Below are 20,107 nucleotides of genomic sequence, written 5' to 3'. Positions count from 1 at the left end.
GCTATCCTATGGGAATTCCTGGGCTCCAGCTGGTTCACTTCCCAGCCCTGCACCCCTCCACAGCACCCAAATGCACTTGGGGACCCCGGAGCATCGCAGCCGCTCTCCTCCGCACAGGGTTACCTTTGCCGTTGCGATCCCTACGTGGAAGATGGGATCTCGGCATTCCAGGCACCCCGATCCCGGGATTTGGAGCCACCTCGGCACTCTCTGCCCCTCCAAAAGGGCTTATCCAGGGTGGTGTCACCCATGGGAGATGCCATCATCCCCTCCTCGGTGCAGTGGGCTACCTCACCCTCCGCTGGGCACCATCCTGGTGTGAACCATGGAACAATGGGAAGGGCGGCAAATTCCAGCCTTGGGATTCATCCATCCCTGGGGGGGGGGGTCTGGGTGAGGGACACGGGAGCAGGGGGTGGTTTCCTTGCCAAAACACCCGAATCCAACCCAATTTGGGGGTGACAACCACCTCATGGGGTGTATTTGGGCGCTGTAGCACCCTCCTCCATGCCCACAGCTCTTATTCCCTGTGTTGTCTGAGAGCGGGGGGGGGGGGGGGGGGGGGGGTGTCAGTAAATCCCTTGGGATTCTCCCAGCCTGTTTATGGAGCGTTGGAGCCTCATAGACGTGTTTGTACACTACGGATTCTGCAGCAGAATATTTCTGTCTCTTTTTGTTGCCGGGGTTTATTTTGTAAGCTCTATTTTTGTATATTTAAGGCTATTTTAAACTCCAACTGAGGCGACTTTTGCTAATCCCGCCCTTGGTAAGGGGGAAAAAAAAGAGGAAAGAAGGGAAAAAACCCCAGGAAAAGCCCAATGGTTTGCATGGGAGTTCACTTGGAATGTAAATAAAAAGGTTTTGGAAGTGGGGGTGTGTTTGCAAGGGATACCCATGGGATAAAGGGACATAGCCCTGGGATGGATGTTCCTGCTCACCTGGGCCTCAAAACCAGGCTGGTTTGGGGAAGGGGGTTCCCCTTGTCCATGTTTCCCGGCTGGATGAGGGAATTCCCAATGGAAGCAGCACTAAATGCCTTGGAAATCCCTGGCCCAGGGGGGATTTTGGAGGTTGTCCCACTCAGGAAGAGGGTTCTCCTCTGAGCAACCTGCTATAACCTGGTTGTGGGCAGTGAGAGCTGAGCAGGCTAATGCCAAGCCACCAGCATCCATGGGACTGGAGATCAGCCCCCAGCCTCCATCCTATGGGAATTGCCTGGGGTTCCAGCTCCAAACCCCATCTCAACTCACCCTGCTCTTCATCAGGTGGAAAATGGGTGGGAAATGGGGGGAAAACCCCCTTTTCCTCCTCTTCAGACCCCATGTGGGTGCTCAGCTGTGGCCACCTGCAGAAGGCTGGAAGGGGGCAGGAGCTCCCACTGGTTGTCCCCTCTCCCCTCCCTTTGCCCAGCACAGGGGGCTGCTGCCCTCTAGTGCTGCCTGGGGCTGCTCCACCTGGAGATGTTCTGTGGCACCTTCTCCAGAAGGAAGCACAAGGAGACACCAACCTGCTGCGGTCCGAGGCCGCTCCGGGAGGCTCCGGACAGTCGTGGCCATGAGGAGCTCATGGGGGAAGCTTCTGCCTGGTGGGATGAAGCAGCAGCGGGTCTGACCCAAGCACAGCTGGATCTAGCACCAAGATCATGGAATCAGACTGGTTTGGGATGGAGGGAGCTTAAAGCTCATCCAGCTCCAACCCCCTGCCACGGGCAGGGACACCTTCCACTGGAGCAGGTTGCTCCAAGCCCCTGTGTCCAACCTGGCTTAGAGCAGCTCCAGGGCCTAAAGGGGCTCCAGGAAACCTGGAGAGGGGCTTTGGACAAGGGCCTGGAGGGACAGGCCAAGGGGAATGGCTTTAACCTGCCAGAGGGGAGATTGAGATGAGCTCCTGGGCAGAAGCTCTTCCCTGTGAGGGTGCTGAGGCGCTGGCACAGGGTGCCCAGAGAAGCTGTGGCTGCCCCATCCCTGGCAGTGTTCAAGGCCAGGTTGGACACAGGGGCTTGGAGCAACCTGCTCTGGTGGATGATCTTAAGGTCCCTTCCAAACCATTCCATGATCCTATGATGCTAAATTTGGGAAGAATTCCTGGAAGGCAGGCTGGATTACACACCGTGCACACACCGCTTTGCTTATTTAAGCTGCCCTCCCCTGTGAGCATCCCGGTTGTTCCAAGAGCCTTTATTGAGTAAAATCCACATCCCGAGGTGTGAGATCCTCAGGGATCCTGCCCTCAGCTGCCCGTCGCAGGCTGCGTGCACAGAGCAGAGCAGTGTATGGGAAGCAGAGAGGATTCCCCCCTGCAGCTCCACCACTTCCACAATCCATACATGTAAAAGGAAGATTCCAGAGCAGATCCCAAGCGTCCAAGGGAAAAGCAGGAGCTCTTTGGTGTACTTCTATGCAGCAGAGGTTTACAACAGAGCAAGAATATAAAACGAGCAAACAAACAATATCAAACCCCACTATTTCATCCTCACTTTTGCTTCTAACAACATCCAGCTCAGAGGGTGAGACCTCCTAACGCCGTGCTGACATTCCAGCACATCCCAAAGGGTGCTGCGGGCTGTATGGAAGTGTTGGAGGGTGAAATGGGAATCAAGCTGTGACACAGGATTTGTGCCTCACCTTTGGTCTGCAGGTTCCAGGTAAGGAAAAGTGGTAACAGGACTGAAGCCCTGTGGGGAGCGCAGCAGTTCAGTGGACACAGATTCCAGCCGTATGGATTTGGGATGCTGGGGTCTGTCCCCTGGACACACAAGGACATGACACAAGACGCTGCGGGTTGAGCTCTGGGAGCATGAACCAAGCACATGCAGCACTTGGAGGGATCCTGATGGATTCCTGCTCTTCCATCCCCATTCCCACAGGCTACATGGAAAGGGTGATGTGATGGAAGCACTAAAGGTCCTCCAGATGTTCCAGACACAGCCAGGACAGCAGCTGTACATTCTCCTCCTGAACCAACCTGCTTGTCACTGAGGATGGGTTTCACACAGACACGAACACGAGAGTCCTTCCCTTTGCTTCCAAGTGAAATGTGGTGACCCGGGAAGTGCCCTGACTTCACCGATCCGATGTCAGGAATCCTCACGGAGTCAAGGGGAATCCAGGAGTTCCAGCAGAGCCCCGACTGCGCCGAAATAACCCTGAGGAGCAGACAGGAATATCCAGTAAGGACTCAAACATGGTTTGATGCAAGATGCAAGAACAAGAATAGGACACACAGGGTGTAATTACAGCAAATTATAAAGGATGGTGGAAAGATTTGGGTTTGGGTGGAAGGGTTTGGAACAAAGGGGATACAGGGGGGGCTCCTGGGAGAAGCTGCCAGAAGCTTCCCCCATGTCCCATGGAGCCGATGCAGCCGCATCCAAGATGGACCAAGGCTGAGCCCATCAGTGATGGTGGCAGCTCCTCTGGGATAAGGGATTTGAGAAGGAAAAACACCCTGGGCAGCTGTAGCTGGAGAGAGGAGTGAGAACATGTGAGAGAACAGCCCTGCAGAGCCCAAGGGGAGTGCAGAAGGAGGCAGGAGGTGCTGCAGGCACTGGAGCAGAGGTTCCCCTGCAGCCCATGGGGAGGCAGCAACCTGGGTCCCCCCCCTGCAGCCCCACGCCAGAGCCATGCCCAAAGGAGGCTGTGATCCCGTGGGAAGCCTGTGCTGTGGCCCCATGGAAAGAGGAGCCCAGGCTGGAGCAGGTTTGCTGCAGGACTGGGGACCCTGTAGGGGAACCCCGCTGGAGCAGCCTGTTCCTGAAGGATTGCACCCATGGAAGGGGCCCATGATGGAGCAGGTCATGAAGAACTCCCACTGGAGAAGTCCCTGGAGGAGTGTGTCCTGTGGGAGGGATCCCAGGCTGGAGCAGGGGAGGAGTGTGAGGATCCCCCCCTGAGGAGGAAGGAGCAGCAGGGACAACATGGGCTGCACTGAGCACAACCCCCATTCCCTGCACTGCTGGGAGGGAAGAATTGGGCAGTGAAGTTGAGCCTGGGAAGCAGGGAGGGGTGGGGGGAAGTGTTGAGATTTGGGTTTATTTCTCAGTTTCCCGCTCTGATTTGATGGGGACTAAATTAAACTCATTTCCCCAGGGGGAGGCTGTTTGCCCATGATGGTAACTGGTGAGTGAGCTCTCCCTGCCCTCATCTCAACCCAGGAGCCTTTAGCTCTATGTTCTCTCCCCTCTCCTCACCCAGCTGAGGAGGGCAGTGACAGAGTGATTTTGGGGGGCTCCTGGGTCAATTCACCACATAACTACAGGTGGGTGCATTAGAACACAGACTGTGACTATCATTGCTGTAGTGCAAAGCAGAGCTGGACACAGTCCTCCTGCTGTCACAGAGAATCCCAGACTGGTTTGGGTTGGAAGAGACCTTAAGATCATCCAGTTCCAACCCCCTGCCATGGGCAGGGATGCCTCATGGTCCTAAAAGAAAGGTCACAAGTGAGATGCAATCGGTAGTAAACAACTACTGGAGTTAACACACACGATTGTTCTGGCCCTACACTGGCACTGCAGTAGCTCAGCACTGGGAACCCGCTGCAGGATGTGTAGCAGCAACGGGTACAGACTCCACTCTTTACACTTCCCAGAGCGTGTAAAGAGAAATGTAAAAGGTGATTTTGCCACAAGAGAAACGTAAAAGGTGATTTCACCTCATGCTCCAAGAAAAGTGCTTTCAACTGTCCCTTCGACCAGTAATCCAAAGCGTAGGCCAGAAGCCTCATGGAGATGGTATTGATCCGAAGGAAGTTGCCAACAAACACCACTCGATTGATGTTCTGCAAAGTAGGAAGGAAACAAAAGGGACATTAAGGGTAAATCCCACTTTCTGCTTGTAGCCCCACCTTAGAGTAAGAATAAAGTTACACTGATAGTGCCTTTTAAACACCATATGCAGAGTAGAGGGGGAGAACCCCCTCCCTGAGCTGCTGCTCATGCTCTGGGGGTGCAGCCTTCCATGGATGTTCCTTCCACCCCACATTTATTAATGCCTCCCCCTAACTACTCAGCATCCTCTCTGCACTCAGCTGCCTGCTCGAGAGTGAGGGCTCAGCAGATGTGTTGTGAGCAAGACTCTAATGTCCCGCCTGGTTCCTGCAGTAAATGAAGGTACCAGCAACAGGAGTGAGGAGGATGCTTCCCCCCGTTAGCTCATCCCATAGGAACAGGCTCCAAACGGAGTGGAGAGCATGTCTCTGTTCTTTCATAGCCCTGTACAATGCTGCTTGACATGAATGCAACAAGGCAGCACTGTAAAGAAGCTGAAAGCACAAAGATACAGGAACAGCTGTGGAAGTGGTGGGGTCTGACCAGGAAATCAAGAGGAAGTGGTGGAAACAACACAGGAAAGACAATCCAGCCTCTGCATCCCTCCATCCCGCCTCTCCTTCCCTCAGCAGTCCCCGGAGCTGTGATTCATCACACCCCTACTGCTCCTCAAACCAGCACAGAGGAGCTGTTTAACTCCTGAGCAAGCAGAGGACCTCAGGAGGCCACCAGCTCCATTCATAGCACAAAGATCTGCCCCAAACCACACCAAGGAAGGACAAAATTTACTGCAGAATCCAAAGCGAGTGGATTACAACTTCCTCAACATCCAAAAAGATGGGTATAAACACGCCATCTACAGAAGCCAATGCAAGGAAAGAGATTCCACGTGACAGGAACACACCAGTGATGCTTTGGATGGGAAGCAATGACACGGATTCCCCCCAGTACCTCATTCAGTGCACACATCCGTGCGATGGAGCCGATGTTGTTCGTGATGGTTATCAGAGTAGCCTTGGCCAGGTCCTCTTTGCTGACTGAGTCCCGCTTCTCCTTGCTCATCATGTTTCCAAAGCTGGAAAGACAGGTTTGGGGTTAAATATCAAGTTGCATCAGAAGTGCAGGAGAAAATGGGAACTCCTCATTTAACTAAAGTAATTCATCTTTAAGTATTTATATGTGTCCCATAAGAAGTAGTATACATGCCCCATCCCTGGCAGTGTTCAAGGCCAGGTTGGACACAGGGGCTTGGAGCAACCTGCTCTAGTGGAAGGTGTCCCTGGCCGGGGCAGAGGTTTGGAGCTGGAGGAGGTTTAAGGTTCCTTCCTTGCAGGATCTGCAGTGCAAGTGACACTGTCAGTCCTTACCTGGATGCTACAGCCCAGCCTGGCAACCCGAACCGCTCATAGTCTCCTCCGTAGATGTCCCGCACCAGTTTGTCCACTTTGGTGCTGTCCCCCCGGGATGCCATCTCCAGGGCCTCTTCAAAGGTGGAGCAACCAGTGAGAAGGCAGCAGAGACCAAAAAAGGTGCCTCCTCCAAGGCTGCAAGGTAAAGCAAAACGAATGTCACCCACCTTGCTTCTAAAGAGACCGAGGAAGGAAACGGCTCATTCCACTGAAGACTGAGATGAGCTCTTGGGCAGAAGCTCTTCCCTGTGAGGGTGCTGAGGCGCTGGCACAGGGTGCCCAGAGAAGCTGTGGCTGCCCCATCCCTGGCAGTGTTCAAGGCCAGGTTGGACACAGGGGCTTGGAGCAACCTGCTCTAGTGGAAGGTGTCCCTGCCCGTGGCAGGGGGTTGGAGCTGGAGGAGCTTTGAGGTCCCTTCCAACCCAAACCAGGCTGGGATTCCATTAGTCCTGAGAAATAACCCATAATCACATATAATAAGAGTAAGATCTGTGCTGAGGCTTGAATTATTATTGCCAACTTTCAGGAAATTCAGGAAAGCTGAAAGCCACTGAGCTCTTTGGCTTTGCCTTTGTCTTCAAGAAGGGCAACTGCAGCAGCCCAGCGAGTGCCTGGGGAATTACTGCTGTGCCAGTGTCCCTGCCACCAGAACAAGGTAACTTTTGGAAGTGAGGATGCAAATCTCTACTGCCAGGATCAAAGCTAACAGTTGTCAACAGGCTTATTGTGAGTATATTTGGGATAATCCCAAACTATGATGGCAAATAAACCACTTGAATTCCTGCAGCACGGCAAAACCAGCTTCTGAAGAGACCAGCTGCAGTAATGAGACCAAACTATGGAATCCAGGTTCTCTGATCCAGGAGGGATCTTTGCTGGCAGAGAGAAGGGACTGCAGGAAAAGCAGGAGCTTGGCCATTCAATTCCCCACCTTTATCATCCCTAAAAATGCCATTTACAGTGCAGAAACCCATCCCAAAATCTACAGTCAAACTCATTTTACCCCCTTCCAGCACTCACCTCGTGCCCGTCACCCGCTTATAGTTCTCTTTTGAATACACAGCCAAAATGCTGACCCCTGAGCCGATGTTCACCAAAAGGAGAGGATAGGGGTTCTCCAGGTTGAACGGGAGCTTCTGACACCTCTCAGCATCCGTTGGGTTTTCGAAATAGTAACACTCGGAATGTCCATTGAAGCCAACGGAATCGATGTACAGAACTCCTTTAATAAGGCAATCGAGTTCGTCCAGTTTGCAAAGCTGAAGGTCCCCCATCTGGCAGGGAGAAAGAAAGGAGAATGTTGAGGAATTTAGCCAGGGATCTCAAGGGTTTATGCTCAGGGCTAGAAAAGTGCCTTCGCTGCCAGCTAAACCCAACCATGTCCGTGTGGGAGCTGGGAAGAAGTGGGGATCATGGGAAGGCTCAGTCCTTCTCCATGCACAAGGGCTGAAGGGTGCAGATGGGACAGAGGGGGGATACAAACAGCTGGATCCAGGGATGGGCACTGAGAGAATCCCAGCAGCTTCCATGGGCCTCATTTAGGCTGAGGCACTAGTGTGAAAAGCAAGGAAAAATGAGAAGTGTTTGACCAAAAGAATCCCCCAAACCCATCCCTAAAAACACCAAAAGGAGGGAGTTATGAATCATTTTCCCCTCATGTCCCTGCCTCCACTGCACAAAAAGCCTCTTTCTTTGGTGCATTTTGTCAAGGCCTGGTTAAAGAAAGGCTTTATCACCCGTTTTCCACCTCTGAACAAGAAGCAAACTCACAATGAAGCCACACGATGATGCCAAACCCCAACTATTAACCTCCTTCCAGTCAATTTACCACCACATCAGACCAAACCTCTATCAGCTCGCTCACGTGTGTGATAGAAATGAAACCACTTGAGCAAAGGAACAATAAATCTAATATCAAGCATGTGAAAGAGCAATGAGGGAAAAACACCATAAGAGTGAGATCAGAATAATCAGTGATTACTAATTCAGGTCAGATCTTGGGCAGAAGCTCTTCCCTGTGAGGGTGCTGAGGCGCTGGCACAGGGTGCCCAGAGAAGCTGTGGCTGCCCCATCCCTGGCAGTGTTCAAGGCCAGGTTGGACACAGGGGCTTGGAGCAACCTGCTCTAGTGGAAGGTGTCCCTGCCCTTCCAACCCAACCCATTCCATGATTTTATGAATAAGAGAGGGAATGGCTTCTAAGAGCCAATGCCATGGAAGTCAGTGAGTAACTGTAGAGTTAGAGGAATGTTACATGCACTTGCAGGGAAGAAGTGATCCTCATTTGGAGATGCAAACTCGCCTCCCCATGCTGTTTCCTGCACCAAGTTTCATTTGGGTTAGGCACACATTCCCAAAGCTGGGATTTAGAGCACCTGCAGAGAAAGCTTTCTAGTTTTCAGCTTTAAACCAGACTTCACTACCAGATCCTTAACCGTATAGAAGCCAAAAATGCCTACTGTGAGAAAGTCCTGCTCAAATTTGTACGCTCCACCTCCGGTGGCACATAAGGTAGTGTGGAGGCTTGAGAAGTGCTTTTCGCTTCCCATTTGGATAAAAGCAGGCATGTCATGGGTAGGAAAGCGTATAAAGTGCAGATTGCCTTTACGTCCACACAGGGTAAGGTCCTTTAGTTCCAGGTGCACGTCCCGGATGCCTGCGGATCCATAAGCTATGTTTGAGGTCAGGTATTTACGGATGCTTTTGAGGTTTTCCACTTCTTCTTCTTCTTCTTCAGCCGTGATGTCCTTTGGTTCGAAATAAACGAGTTTGACCAAGGTGCCTCCAATATCCAAACCGAACCATGGGAAGGCTAAAGAGAGGAGCCAAAAAAGAAACAAGTTATGAACTGAATAATCAGCAAGAGAGTTCTACACTGAATGAATCCATTCAGCTCTCTAGGACTGCAATATCCTGTTGGAGCTATTCATGTGCAAGTGGAAAAGGAAGGAAGAATCATTACCAGCCTGGTGTGTCCTTGACAAGTGTGGCTGAGACTCCTCTGTCCATGGGAACAACTCTAATCCTGAGATACCTCATGGTTTGGAGCTCCAATTGCATTGATCCGTGATGCTCAAAGTGCAGCCAGCACTGAAGATACACCCAGCACAGATACACCCACTAGATACTGCTCCGGATTTAATCCCCAGCTATTCCTTTTATAAAGTCCTGATCCAGAGGCAGAGCCAAGGATAATACCAGAGCTTTTACATCAAAGGGATGTTACACACGTTACCTAATTACAGCCCATAACTGAGGTATGTGGTACCTCACATTACAACACAGAAATGAGGCAGACAAGTCATCTAAGATGCCCCAGGGAGCCAAAAGCAAATGTCTAATTGGATTATTTCATTAGGCAAATTCCCCCCCCCCACCCCAATACAAAGCATGCATCAGGGTCAGGCCCAGCACCATTTACAGCTGTGGTAGAGAAAGAGCTGCTTGGAAAAGATCAAGAGAAAGCCCTGATCAGATGCAATCTGTGATTAGAGATGAAAAGTGGAACAGATTAATACTAGTATTAATGAGCTAAGGATAGACCAGAGCTAATGAGAGACATGGAAGGAAGAGAAAACACAGCCACATGTTATGGCTTCTGGCAGCAGGATGAAAGCCTTGAGGGGTTTTCCAGCAGGAAAAGGGAATGTTTAGAATATAAACCTGTTACTCGTGTTCCTCTGGGAAGAAGGAGCTCAGGTTTGAGTATAATTCTTACATGACTGTATAATTCTTATAGGCCAGGTTGAAAGGGGCTTGGAGCAACTCCCTGCCCATGGCAGGGGCTTGGAACTGGAGGAGCTGAAGGTCCTTTCCAACCCAAACCAGTCTGATTCTGATTCTGTGACACACAGGGGCATGGCAATATGCTGCTGTTAGTTCTGCGTTATATGTGTGCTTATCTGCAGACAGAAGTGTGCCACACAAAGAAGTCCTCATCCTTTCCCCATTTCAAAGCAGGAACCCCTCTGGTTAAGCTCAAGGAAGCAGCAACCCCCCCCAGAATGCATGTTCTTTGTTCCCCCATCGCAGCAGCAAGGCAGCAATACCCAACTACCCAGAGGCAGCACTTAAGCAAGCTGAAGAGCAAAGAAACCAGCTCAGGGGCAGGAGGGACTCAATCCCAAAGCAAATGATCTCTGAAAAGGCACAAACCCAGCAGGTAAGGACACATCTGAAGTGGGTTAACTCGGTTGCTGTGCAGAGCAGAGGTGGAACAGGCCCTTTCAGAGCATCACAGCTCCCCAGAGCTGCTGGAACCATCCAGCACTTACCCAGGCTATTTATAAACCCCTGAGTTATTGTTATATATATTTACATAGGGGCCACCCCCAGCCATCACCAAAAGAAACGCTGAAAGAAGATGCAAACTATTTTAGGAGGCATATCCAAATCCCCATCCCTCTCTAACTCTGATGCATTTACTTCAAACAAGAACAGGCATAAAAATAACTTGTAATGAATGAGAGAGAAATATGAATCGTGGGCCAATGAAGAACGACAGCAGGAGCGATTCAAGGACGGTTTCATGGCAGCTTCTCATTCTGCTACTCCTGAAATGAATTCCAGAATTGCAAACAGCATCCAGCTCTGAGGCAGCAGCACAGGAGGGACGTGGAGCTGCTGGAGCGAGGCCAGAGGAGGCCCCGGAGCTGCTGCGAGGGCTGGAGCAGCTCTGCTCTGGAGCCAGGCTGAGAGAGCTGGGCTGGGGCAGCCTGGAGAAGAGAAGGCTCCTGAAGGGGAGACCTTAGAGCAGCTCCAGTGCCTAAAGGGGCTCCAGGAAACCTGGAGAGGGGCTTTGGACAAGGGCCTGGAGGGACACGACAAGGGGAATGGCTTTAACCTGCCAGAGGGGAGATTGAGATGAGCTCTGAGGCAGAAGCTCTTCCCTGTGAGGGTGCTGAGGCGCTGGCACAGGGTGCCCAGAGAAGCTGTGGCTGCCCCATCCCTGGCAGTGTTCAAGGCCAGCTTGGACACAGGGGCTTGGAGCAACCTGCTCTAGTGGAAGGTGTCCCTGCCCGGGGCAGGGGTTGGAACTGGAGGAGCTTTAAGCTCCCTTCCAACACAAACTGTTCTACGACTCTATGGCCCTCAGTGCTCTCAAGACCTTCAATTTGTTATATATATAAATTTACTTTTTATTGAGGTTTTATTACAGCTGCCACTGAACCTGCAGAACATCAAGTGCGGGGTTAAACCCCACCAGTTATCCACTGCTGGGTACAGCAGAAGACATGGCCAGCAGGGAACCAGGAATGATGGCAACAGCAGCCAGGATGGGCTCAGGGCTTGCTGGTCTTCACTCAGCACCAGAGTGCTGAGCCCCCAAAAGAGCATCCAACCCCTGTGCCAGGATAGAACCTCATACTGGAGCTGGCTTCACGCATCCAGGTGCTGACAGCCTCTGGCATTCTGCATCTGGGAAGAGCTCGGCTGTACCTTCACTAAGTCACCAGGGATGAATCTGAGAAGAGCCATTAATGTAATTAACTTCAACCAAACGGTTCTTAATTATGGAGTTCTCATTACATACATCCCAGGCACAGGTTAGGAATCCAAGGAAGCAATGTGCCTGCTCAAAGTAAGAAAGGATTTTCTATGCCGAGCACTCAAACCCTCTGGGGCAGGGACAGAACTTCCCCTCTAAAGCCATTCCTGCAGGACAGGGCTGCAGCACGCAAACAGGAGGAGGAAATTCCCTCAGGAACATGGAGAACTGCTGGGTTTTACTCACAGGAAGCCAGGCAACATGAACACGGAGGGCAGTGACAGCTCTTCCATGTCTGAGAACGAGAAAAATCCTCCTCCTTCGAAGGGAGGAAGGAGGAAGCTCTCCTGGATGAAGGCCAACACCATCTGCTACCAAGAGATCTCTTCAAACACTGACTTTCCCCAGCATCTACAGTGCAGCCACAAGCACCCAGAGAGCTCTGTCCCTTTGCAATCTGCAGCAGCTTTTCCAAGAGAGCTGCTGCAGAAGATCATAGAATCACAGAATGGTTTGGGTTGGAAGGGAGCTTAAAGCTCCTCCAGTTCCAAGCCCCTGCCACGGGCAGGGACACCTTCCACTAGAGCAGGTTGCTCCAAGCCCCTGTGTCCAACCTGGCCTTGAACACTGCCAGGGATGGGGCAGCCACAGCTTCTCTGGGCACCCTGTGCCAGCACCTCAGCACCCTCACAGGGAAGAACTTCTTCCTTATATCTATCCTGACCTTCCCCTGTTTCAGTTTGAACCCATCACCCCTTGTCCCATCACTCCAGTCCCTGATGAAGAGTCCCTCCCCAGCATCCTTGTAACCCCCTTCAGACACTGGAAGCTGCTCTGAGGTCTCCACGCAGCTTCTCTTCTCCAGCCCCAATGTTCTCAGCCTGGCTCCATATGGGAGCTGCTCCAGCCCCTGATCATCCTCGTGGCCCTCCTCTGGACTTGCTCCAACAGCTCCACGTCCTTCTGATGCTGAGGAGGCATTAGAGCAGTGTGAGAGCCGGCAGCACCCAAGAGCCTCTGGGCAGCCAGAGGGTGATCTTTCTCTGCCAGAAGGTTCTGCTGAAATAACCAGAGCAAGAAGACACCGGTTTTGATGGCCAAGGCAGGAAATGCAAATGCTGCTTCTCTTTATCACCTCCCTGCTGCTGCCTGGAGCCCTCCATGCAGGAAAAGAGCCTTCAACATCTCTCCTTCCCAAGCACCCACCAGCCAGAGAAGGATGGAGGGGATGAGAAACCTCTGGGATGGGAAGAGCATCATCACTGGATGAACCTCTGGGCTCTGCTCCTGCCCAGCACCTTCTGGGTAGTGTTTAGTCTCTCCCTGGGTGTTTGGACACATAGGAGAAAGGCAGGAAATCCTCTCCTCACAGCCAGAGGTGCTCTCCATCCAAACCCTCCTCCAGTCTTTTTCCTTAAAGAAACTCTATAGTAATTTCTTAGCACAGTAACAGCCACTAACCTGATTCTTACACATTGTGTGAGATACAAACTAAACCCAGGGGTGCTCAGTGTGAAAAGTGTCTTCAGGTGCTTCATGGGAGCAGCTCTGCTCTGGAGCCAGGCTGAGAGAGCTGGGCTGGGGCAGCCTGGAGAAGAGAAGGCTCCTCAAGGGGACACCTTAGAGCAGCTCCAGGGCCTAAAGGGGCTCCAGGAAACCTGGAGAGGGGCTTTGGACAAGGGCCTGGAGGGACAGGACAAGGGGAATGGCTTTAACCTGCCAGAGGGGAGACTGAGATGAGCTCTGAGGCAGAAGCTCTTCCCTGTGAGGGTGCTGAGGCGCTGGCACAGGGTGCCCAGAGAAGCTATGGCTGCCCCATCCCTGGCAGTGTTCAAGGCCAGGTTGGACACAGGGGCTTGGAGCAACCTGCTCTAGTGGAAGGTGTCCCTGCCCGTGGCAGGGGGTTGGAGCTGGAGGAGCTTTAAGCTCCCTTCAACACAAACTGCTCCATGGTCCTATGAGAAGCAGCAGGGGTAGGAAGAAGGTGACTTAAGGAGCTGTCAGGGTTGCAGCATCACTCAGCAGATCAGGCTCACAACCAGGAGCTTTATTCTCATTTCCTTCCCCAACACACCCCATGCAACTGCTGCTATAAAGTACCTTAAAGCCAGTTTTGTCCCCCAAGAAAAATATTCTCCATCTTTTGGCCTGACACAGATTTGTTCTCTCTTAACACAGACACTGTTGAAAGCAGCTCTATCCATATATTTTCATACACACAATGTACATACAGCTCTTTTGTCTTAAGAGCTCTTTTGTCTTAAGAATAAACCTTCTGCTGGGCAGACCTATGGATCCACGACAGGAGCAGAGCAGGCTGCAAACAAAGTGGAGGGCTCACAGCTCCTGCCAAATATGTGGCACACAGAGAGGCTCAAGGATGCTGTGTGTTCCCTTCAGCTTCAAACCCCCTTTAGAGTTACACCGTGAGCTCCCTGGGGCAAGAACAACCTAATGCCTTTATGTGTGGTGGAAATGACTTTGTAAAATCAGACACTGTGGAACTCAAAGTCAATAGAGTTCTGAAAGCTGCAGAATGATGAAAGAGGGGATGGAACTAAAGGGCTCACGGTGGAGTTTCTTAGTATGACAGCAGCTCAAGTGCTGTTTCAGACTGATCCTGAAGTTATGAGCCAATTACATGAGAAGCTGAAAGGATTAAGCCAGTGGAGCAGCAAAGACTGACAGTTTGGTTGGGGGTATGACAGCAGCTCTGTGCTTCCCCTAAAATAGCCCATATTCTATTTAACAGTGCTAAACCACGCTGGAACAGCTACAGCTGGGGAAGAAAGAAACGTTCAGCAGCATTTAATAGAGAGTGACACTAAGCCCACACATCCTCCCATCCCTAAAAATAGCCTCTGCTGGGAATTCACCTTAAATCCACAATTGCAAAACAGAAAGAGGTATTGAAAAAGCAAAGCTTGAAATGTTGTAGTGCAAAAGAGCTGCCCAAAGGGCCTTTTCATTGCAGCTCTCTGTGTATATGGAGAGGTTAAAGCACTGTGTGCTTTGTGGCTTTGCATGATGCTGAGGGAAGATCCCAACACTTAAATCAAGGTGAATGGATGAGGAAATGCTTTTTTGGGGTTTGAAACCTCACCTGGAGGTGTTTTTAGACACTATTTGCGGGATGCTGCTCCTAAACTCCTCTCTGGCAGGGAATAGGGTTTTCGGGGAGGAGCAGAAACATGGGAGAGTGGGAAAAGGGGGAAGCTGATGAACTGGAACACTGAGCTGTTTCTCTTCTCCTAAATAAGATCCATCACAAAAAGCATTCCCTGCCTCAGCATGATGTGGTCGTCACCGGTTCATGCCCTGGCACTTCCCCCTGCCCACAGCAGCCCTGTGGGATCCCACAGGTACATCAAACAGCACATGAATATCCTCTTTGCTCATCTGGGGCATTTCCAGCCCAGTTCTGAAGTGCAGGTATCAACAGTGGTACTGGGAATTCCTCACCAGAAAGGAATTCTTCTGTATGGTCCGTGGGGCAGGGGTTGGACACAGGGGCTTGGAGCAACCTGCTCTAGTGGAAGGTGTCCCTGCCCATGGCAGGGGTTGGAGCTGGAGGAGCTTTAAGCTCCCTTCCAACACAAACCAGGCTGGGATTCTAGGAACACAACACTAGAGCAGGTTGCTCCAAGCCCCTGTGTCCAACCTGGCCTTGAACACTGCCAGGGATGGGGCAGCCACAGCTTCTCTGGGCACCCTGTGCCAGCGCCTCAGCACCCTCACAGGGAAGAGCTTCTGCCTCAGAGCTCATCTCAGTCTCCCCTCTGGCAGGTTAAAGCCATTCCCCTTGGCCTGTCCCTCCAGGCCCTTGTCCAAAGCCCCTCTCCAGGTTTAACCTCCCCTCGGGCTCAGGCTTCCCTGATCTCTGCAGTGACACAGCCCTCGCTGCACGTTACACGTACAGATGATGACGGGGGAGGAAGGAAGATCAGGAGCTCCAGCACATCCTGCTGGAATCCCATCATTCCTGGGGGAGCAGGCTCATCTGCCAGGGCATCTGCCAGCACAGGCTGGCAAGACAAATGTCAAGGTCACCCGGCTTGTGTGCCACATGCCAGCAGCAGGGAAGCGGGAGCTGGAGCAGGACGTGTTTGCTCACACACTCATTGAGCAGTTTGCTTTCATTAAGGCTTCATTCAATGTTCCCCCAAGGTGGGATCGAGCATTTTAACTTCAAAATGTAATTTACTCACACATCAGATGCTGTCCCTGTTAAGGAATGTGCTGTTCCAGCACTTTTCTCTTCCAGTTAGCACAGGAATCATTCAGGAAAGGCAGGCTGCACTGTAATCCCCAGTTGCACTACACTGACCTTCCAGACTGGATCCAAATCCTGCCTTGGAAGCTGCCAAAATACCTGTTTTCCTACAAGTATCCCAAACCAGGCTCTGCATTTGACTTTCCGCCAGCAAAGCACAACCCCAACAGCCAACTTTCCATCTGCCACAGAACACTGAGGCAAAAGACTATACTCACCTAATGCCCAGCTTTCCACCCCATCATTCCCGAGATCCCCTTCATTTCCCTAGGGATGACTGCAACCTATTAACTAGTGTGTCTCCAGCTACAACCCCACAGCTCCCGCTGGTGATTTCCTGACAGCAACAGCCCCACAAGTGGACTCGCACACCCAAAGCTGGTTTTGCTGCAGGATGCTCCCCGCTGCCGGTGCTGTTACACCTCCACTACGTTCCTCTTTCATCCTATGGATTCTTCAAGCAAGCAAAACCCCTCCAACGACCTCAGTTATTGAAGATTAAGTTTAAAACCATTCCCTGGTGCGGGATCACTCCGGAATCCAGCACGATGTGGGAATGGAAGGAAGGGAGAGGCAGAGCCACGCTGCCACTGCATCAGCGCTGCCTGGAATAGCACTGCGAAAGCAGCAGCCAGTTCAGCAAACGTCTTCCAAAGTCTTTTCATAGAGAATTCCTGTTTTTCACGCTATGACAGGGTAAAAGAGAAGCTTTTTTCTTCCCCAGCAACCAGAAAAAGAGGAAGAACGCTGTTTAAGGTGTTACATTTATACAGTAACAATAGAATCTCGGCATTTCCAGCCGACAAACTGTCTTGCTAGGAGCTGCAGGACAATTCTGATGCCCGTTTCCAGCCTGGCTTCATGTTAGCAGCTGTGCAGGTACCAGGGAACCACAACTGATGCTGCTCCATTCCCAGCGTACAGCAATTGCCTCCCACAGGAAGGACTCCAGTGCAAGCAAAGAACTAAGCCCTCAGTCCCACCTCCAACATGGCTGAAGCCAGGCAGCAGCCACCTCCAGGCAGCTCCTGCTGCTGCCAAAATGAAGGCTGCCATCCATTTTGCACCTCACTCCCTCCAGGACAGCTGCTGACACAGCGGTTTTGGCGTGGTCCAAGGGGTGGTTCCTGCCTTGCCAAACCTGCGGGTTCTCCCCCCCCCCCCACCGCCACCGTTCTCTTTGCCCCCCCCAGCCCAGCAGCACAGCCTCCCCGCCGGGCTCTGGCTGCACACCCTGGCCCTGGAGCTCTCCTTCTGCCTCCTCTTCCTCTCCGTGTCCTCACCACTGACCTTCCCTCCCGCTCCGATCCGAGGTCCCCAGCTCGGGCGCCACCGCACCCACCACAGCCCCAGCCTCTGTGTCCTGCCCCACGTCCTGCCCCATGGACCAGGCACCAGCTCACCATGAGTCTCCCAGAGCTCCTGAAGCTCAACTTGTCCCATCTCCACCCCAAGCTGCTGAGCCCTGTCTCACTGCATCCCCACTGTGCTGTCCCCAACCTGGCCATGCTGGACCCATTCCATCATCCCACCATGTCCCCACAGTGCTGTCCCCAAACTGGCCACGCTGGGCAAGTAATCATCCCATTGTGGCCCCACTGTGCTGTCCCCACACTGGCCACACTGGGCCCATGTCACAACCCCACCATGCAGCCCCCACACTGACCATGCTGGGCCTGTGCCATCGTCCCACCATGGCCCCACTGTGCTGTCCCCACACTGACCATGCCATCACTCCATCCTGGCCCCACACCAGCCATACTGAGCCCATGCCATCGCCCCACTGCATCCCCACTGTGCTGTCCCTACACTGACCATGCCATCACCCCATCCTGACCCCACACCGGCCATACTGGGCCCATGTCATTGTCACACAAAGCTGTCCCCACACCAGCTGTACATGTCATCACCCCATCATGTCCCCACTGTGTTGACCCCACACCAGCCACACTGGGCCCATGCCATTGCCCCACCGTGCAGTCCCCACACTGACCATGTCATCACCCCATTGTAACCCACACCAGCCATACTGGGCCCATGCCACTGCCCCACTGTGCTGTCCCCACACTGGCCATGTCATCACCCCACTGCAACCCCACACCAACTATGCTGTACATGGCATCACCCCATCGTGTCCCCACTGTGTTGACCCCACACCAGCCATACTGGGCCCATGCCATCGCCCTATTGTGTCCCCATCATGCTGTCCCCACAATGACCATACCATCACCCCATTGTAACCCCACACCAGCTATATTGGACCCATGCCATCGCCCCACTGTATCGCCCCACACTGACCATGTCATCACCCCACTGTGACCCCACACCGGCCACACTGAGCACATGCCATCACCCCACTGTATCCCCACCGTGCTGTACCCACACTGACCATGTCATCACCCCATCCTGGCCCCACACCAGCTATGCTGTACATGTCATCACCCCATCATGTCCCCACCGTGTTGACCCCACACCAGCCATACTGAGCACATGCCACTACCCACTGTGTCCCCACCATGCTGTCCCCACACTGACCATGCCATCACCCCATCCTGGCCCCACACTGGCCATACTGGGCCCATGCCATCGCCCCACTGTATCCCCACCATGCTGACCCCACACTGACCATGCCATCACCCCATCCTGGCCCCACACTGGTCATACTGGGCCCATGCCATCGCCCCACTGTGTCCCCACCATGCTGTCCCCACACTGACCATGCCATCACCCTACCCTGGCCCCACACTGGCCATATTGGGCCCATGCCATCGCCCCACTGTATCCCCACCATGCTGACCCCACACTGACCATGTCATCACCCCATTGTAACCCCACACCAGCCACACTGAGCCCCTGTCGCTGCCCCACCGCCCCACATCCACCTCACCCCACCGCTGGCCCCCCCTTCCCACCCTCACCCCCCCGGCTCCGCCCCCTCCCGTTAAGCCCCGCCCCGTCCCCGCGGCCCCCCCCGCACTCACGCGGGCGGTTCTTTCGGGCCGAGTCCCGCCGCTGCCGGCCGCCGGAACCCATCCGCTCCCGGGCCTGCGGCCCCACCGCGCTGTCAACGCCCGCCGCGCCGCCACCACCACCACCGCCGCCACCACCGCTGCTCCTCCGCCGCGGAGCTCCGGCGTCCGTCCCCGCCCCTCGCCGCCGCGGCTTCTCCTCCGCGCCAGCGCCGCCGTTGCGCAGCGGCTCCATGCGAGGCGCGGCCCGGCCCCATGCACCGCTCGGCCCCGCCGCGCCGCGCTGCCCCTCGGCCGCCGCAGCCACCGCAGCCACCGCCTGCACCGCGCCTGCGCCCAACGGACCCCCCCCCCCGGCCCCGGGAAAGGCCGTGAAGGGGTAGCCAATCAGCGCGCTCCGCCGCGCGGAGTGACAGGCGGTTTAGCCAATGGGAAGGCTGGGATCGGGAGACAGCGGAGCGTTAAGCCCTCCCCCCCCTCTGCGCTCCGCCGCGTATAGTGACAAGCGCGGCTGTCCAATGGAATGCGCGGGCTGGGTGCGGGGCGGGGATTGGGGCAGCGCTGGCCTATGGGTGTCCTTTGCGGGGAGACTGACAGGGCAACTGACCAATGAGGTGAGGCGGCTGGCTGATTGACAGCGCGGGTCACTATGGCAACGCAGACTGGGGGGGGCCCGGCGGGGCTGGGGGGCTGCTTTACATACTATTTGCATATGCAATTAGCGAGGTGCAATTAGCGACACCCGCCTCATTATGGGGTGGCTCTGGGGGCTGCCAGACCCCAAACATGCGGGGTCTGTGCCCTACAGCCCTCCCAGGGGCTAAACCTGCCTGTTCCCTGCCTGCGCCTCGCCCCTTCCCACTGCTTCCCTATGGGAAGCGCAGGGATGGAGCTGCCTGTCCCAATGGGTGCTGCCCCTCCGAGCCATGGTAATGGCATAGACACAAAGTGAAATGGAATTGGGTGTTCCCAAATAGGAGAGCTCTGGATCTGCTGAGGTTGGGAAGAGACAGAGCAGGAACACCACCATTCCCCCTTCACGTGGCTTCAGGGATCAAGCTGGACCTGAAATCCCAGTGAGGACAGAGGAAAACAGTCCAGTTCTATAAAGATCTTGGAAGCTCAGTGGAAAGGATGGATACAACAAGATGGGAACCAAGATTGGAGGTTTGGAAGAAGAGACAAACCAGAGTCAATGATTT

The 20,107-nt window shown here is 53.6% G+C and overlaps 1 protein-coding gene across 4 annotated transcripts; it reads right to left on the bottom strand.

The window, feature by feature from the left end:
- Nucleotides 1–2,161: 2,161 nt before the first annotated feature.
- Nucleotides 2,162–19,240, bottom strand: PANK2 (pantothenate kinase 2). 4 transcript variants are annotated; one of them, XM_030492408.1, is made up of 7 exons: nucleotides 18,918–19,238; nucleotides 8,635–8,987; nucleotides 7,198–7,451; nucleotides 6,136–6,312; nucleotides 5,720–5,843; nucleotides 4,654–4,779; nucleotides 2,162–3,145 (listed from the first exon to the last, which is right to left on the bottom strand). In XM_030492408.1, exons 1-7 carry the CDS (start codon nucleotides 19,138–19,140, stop codon nucleotides 3,095–3,097), a joined length of 1,308 nt encoding a protein of 435 aa, XP_030348268.1. In that variant the 5' UTR covers nucleotides 19,141–19,238; the 3' UTR covers nucleotides 2,162–3,094. The 4 variants fall into 4 exon arrangements, with proteins under 4 accessions (XP_030348268.1, XP_030348271.1, XP_030348270.1 ...); XM_030492411.1 differs by having other exon boundaries at nucleotides 8,871–8,987; nucleotides 18,918–19,237; XM_030492410.1 differs by having other exon boundaries at nucleotides 8,778–8,987; nucleotides 18,918–19,233.
- Between the last annotated feature and the right edge of the window lie 867 nt (nucleotides 19,241–20,107).

Source organism: Strigops habroptila, chromosome 7 (genome assembly GCF_004027225.2).
Source record: "Strigops habroptila isolate Jane chromosome 7, bStrHab1.2.pri, whole genome shotgun sequence".
NCBI classification, from domain to species: Eukaryota; Metazoa; Chordata; class Aves; order Psittaciformes; family Psittacidae; genus Strigops; species Strigops habroptila.
Note: the sequence above shows the minus strand (reverse complement) of the source record. Positions and strands in the feature narration are given on the sequence as shown.

Bases quoted from the DNA above. Each gene is read 5' to 3' on its own strand.
- PANK2 (XM_030492408.1), bottom strand. From the start codon at position 19,140: ATGGAGCCGCTGCGCAACGGCGGCGCTGGCGCGGAGGAGAAGCCGCGG. The intron at 8,988-18,917 runs GTGAGTGCGGGG...TCCTCTCTTTAG, and splicing joins GGCCCGAAAGAACCGCCCGC to CCTTCCCATGGTTCGGTTTG. The intron at 4,780-5,719 runs GTACTGGGGGGA...CCTACTTTGCAG, and splicing joins GGATGTGTGCACTGAATGAG to AACATCAATCGAGTGGTGTT.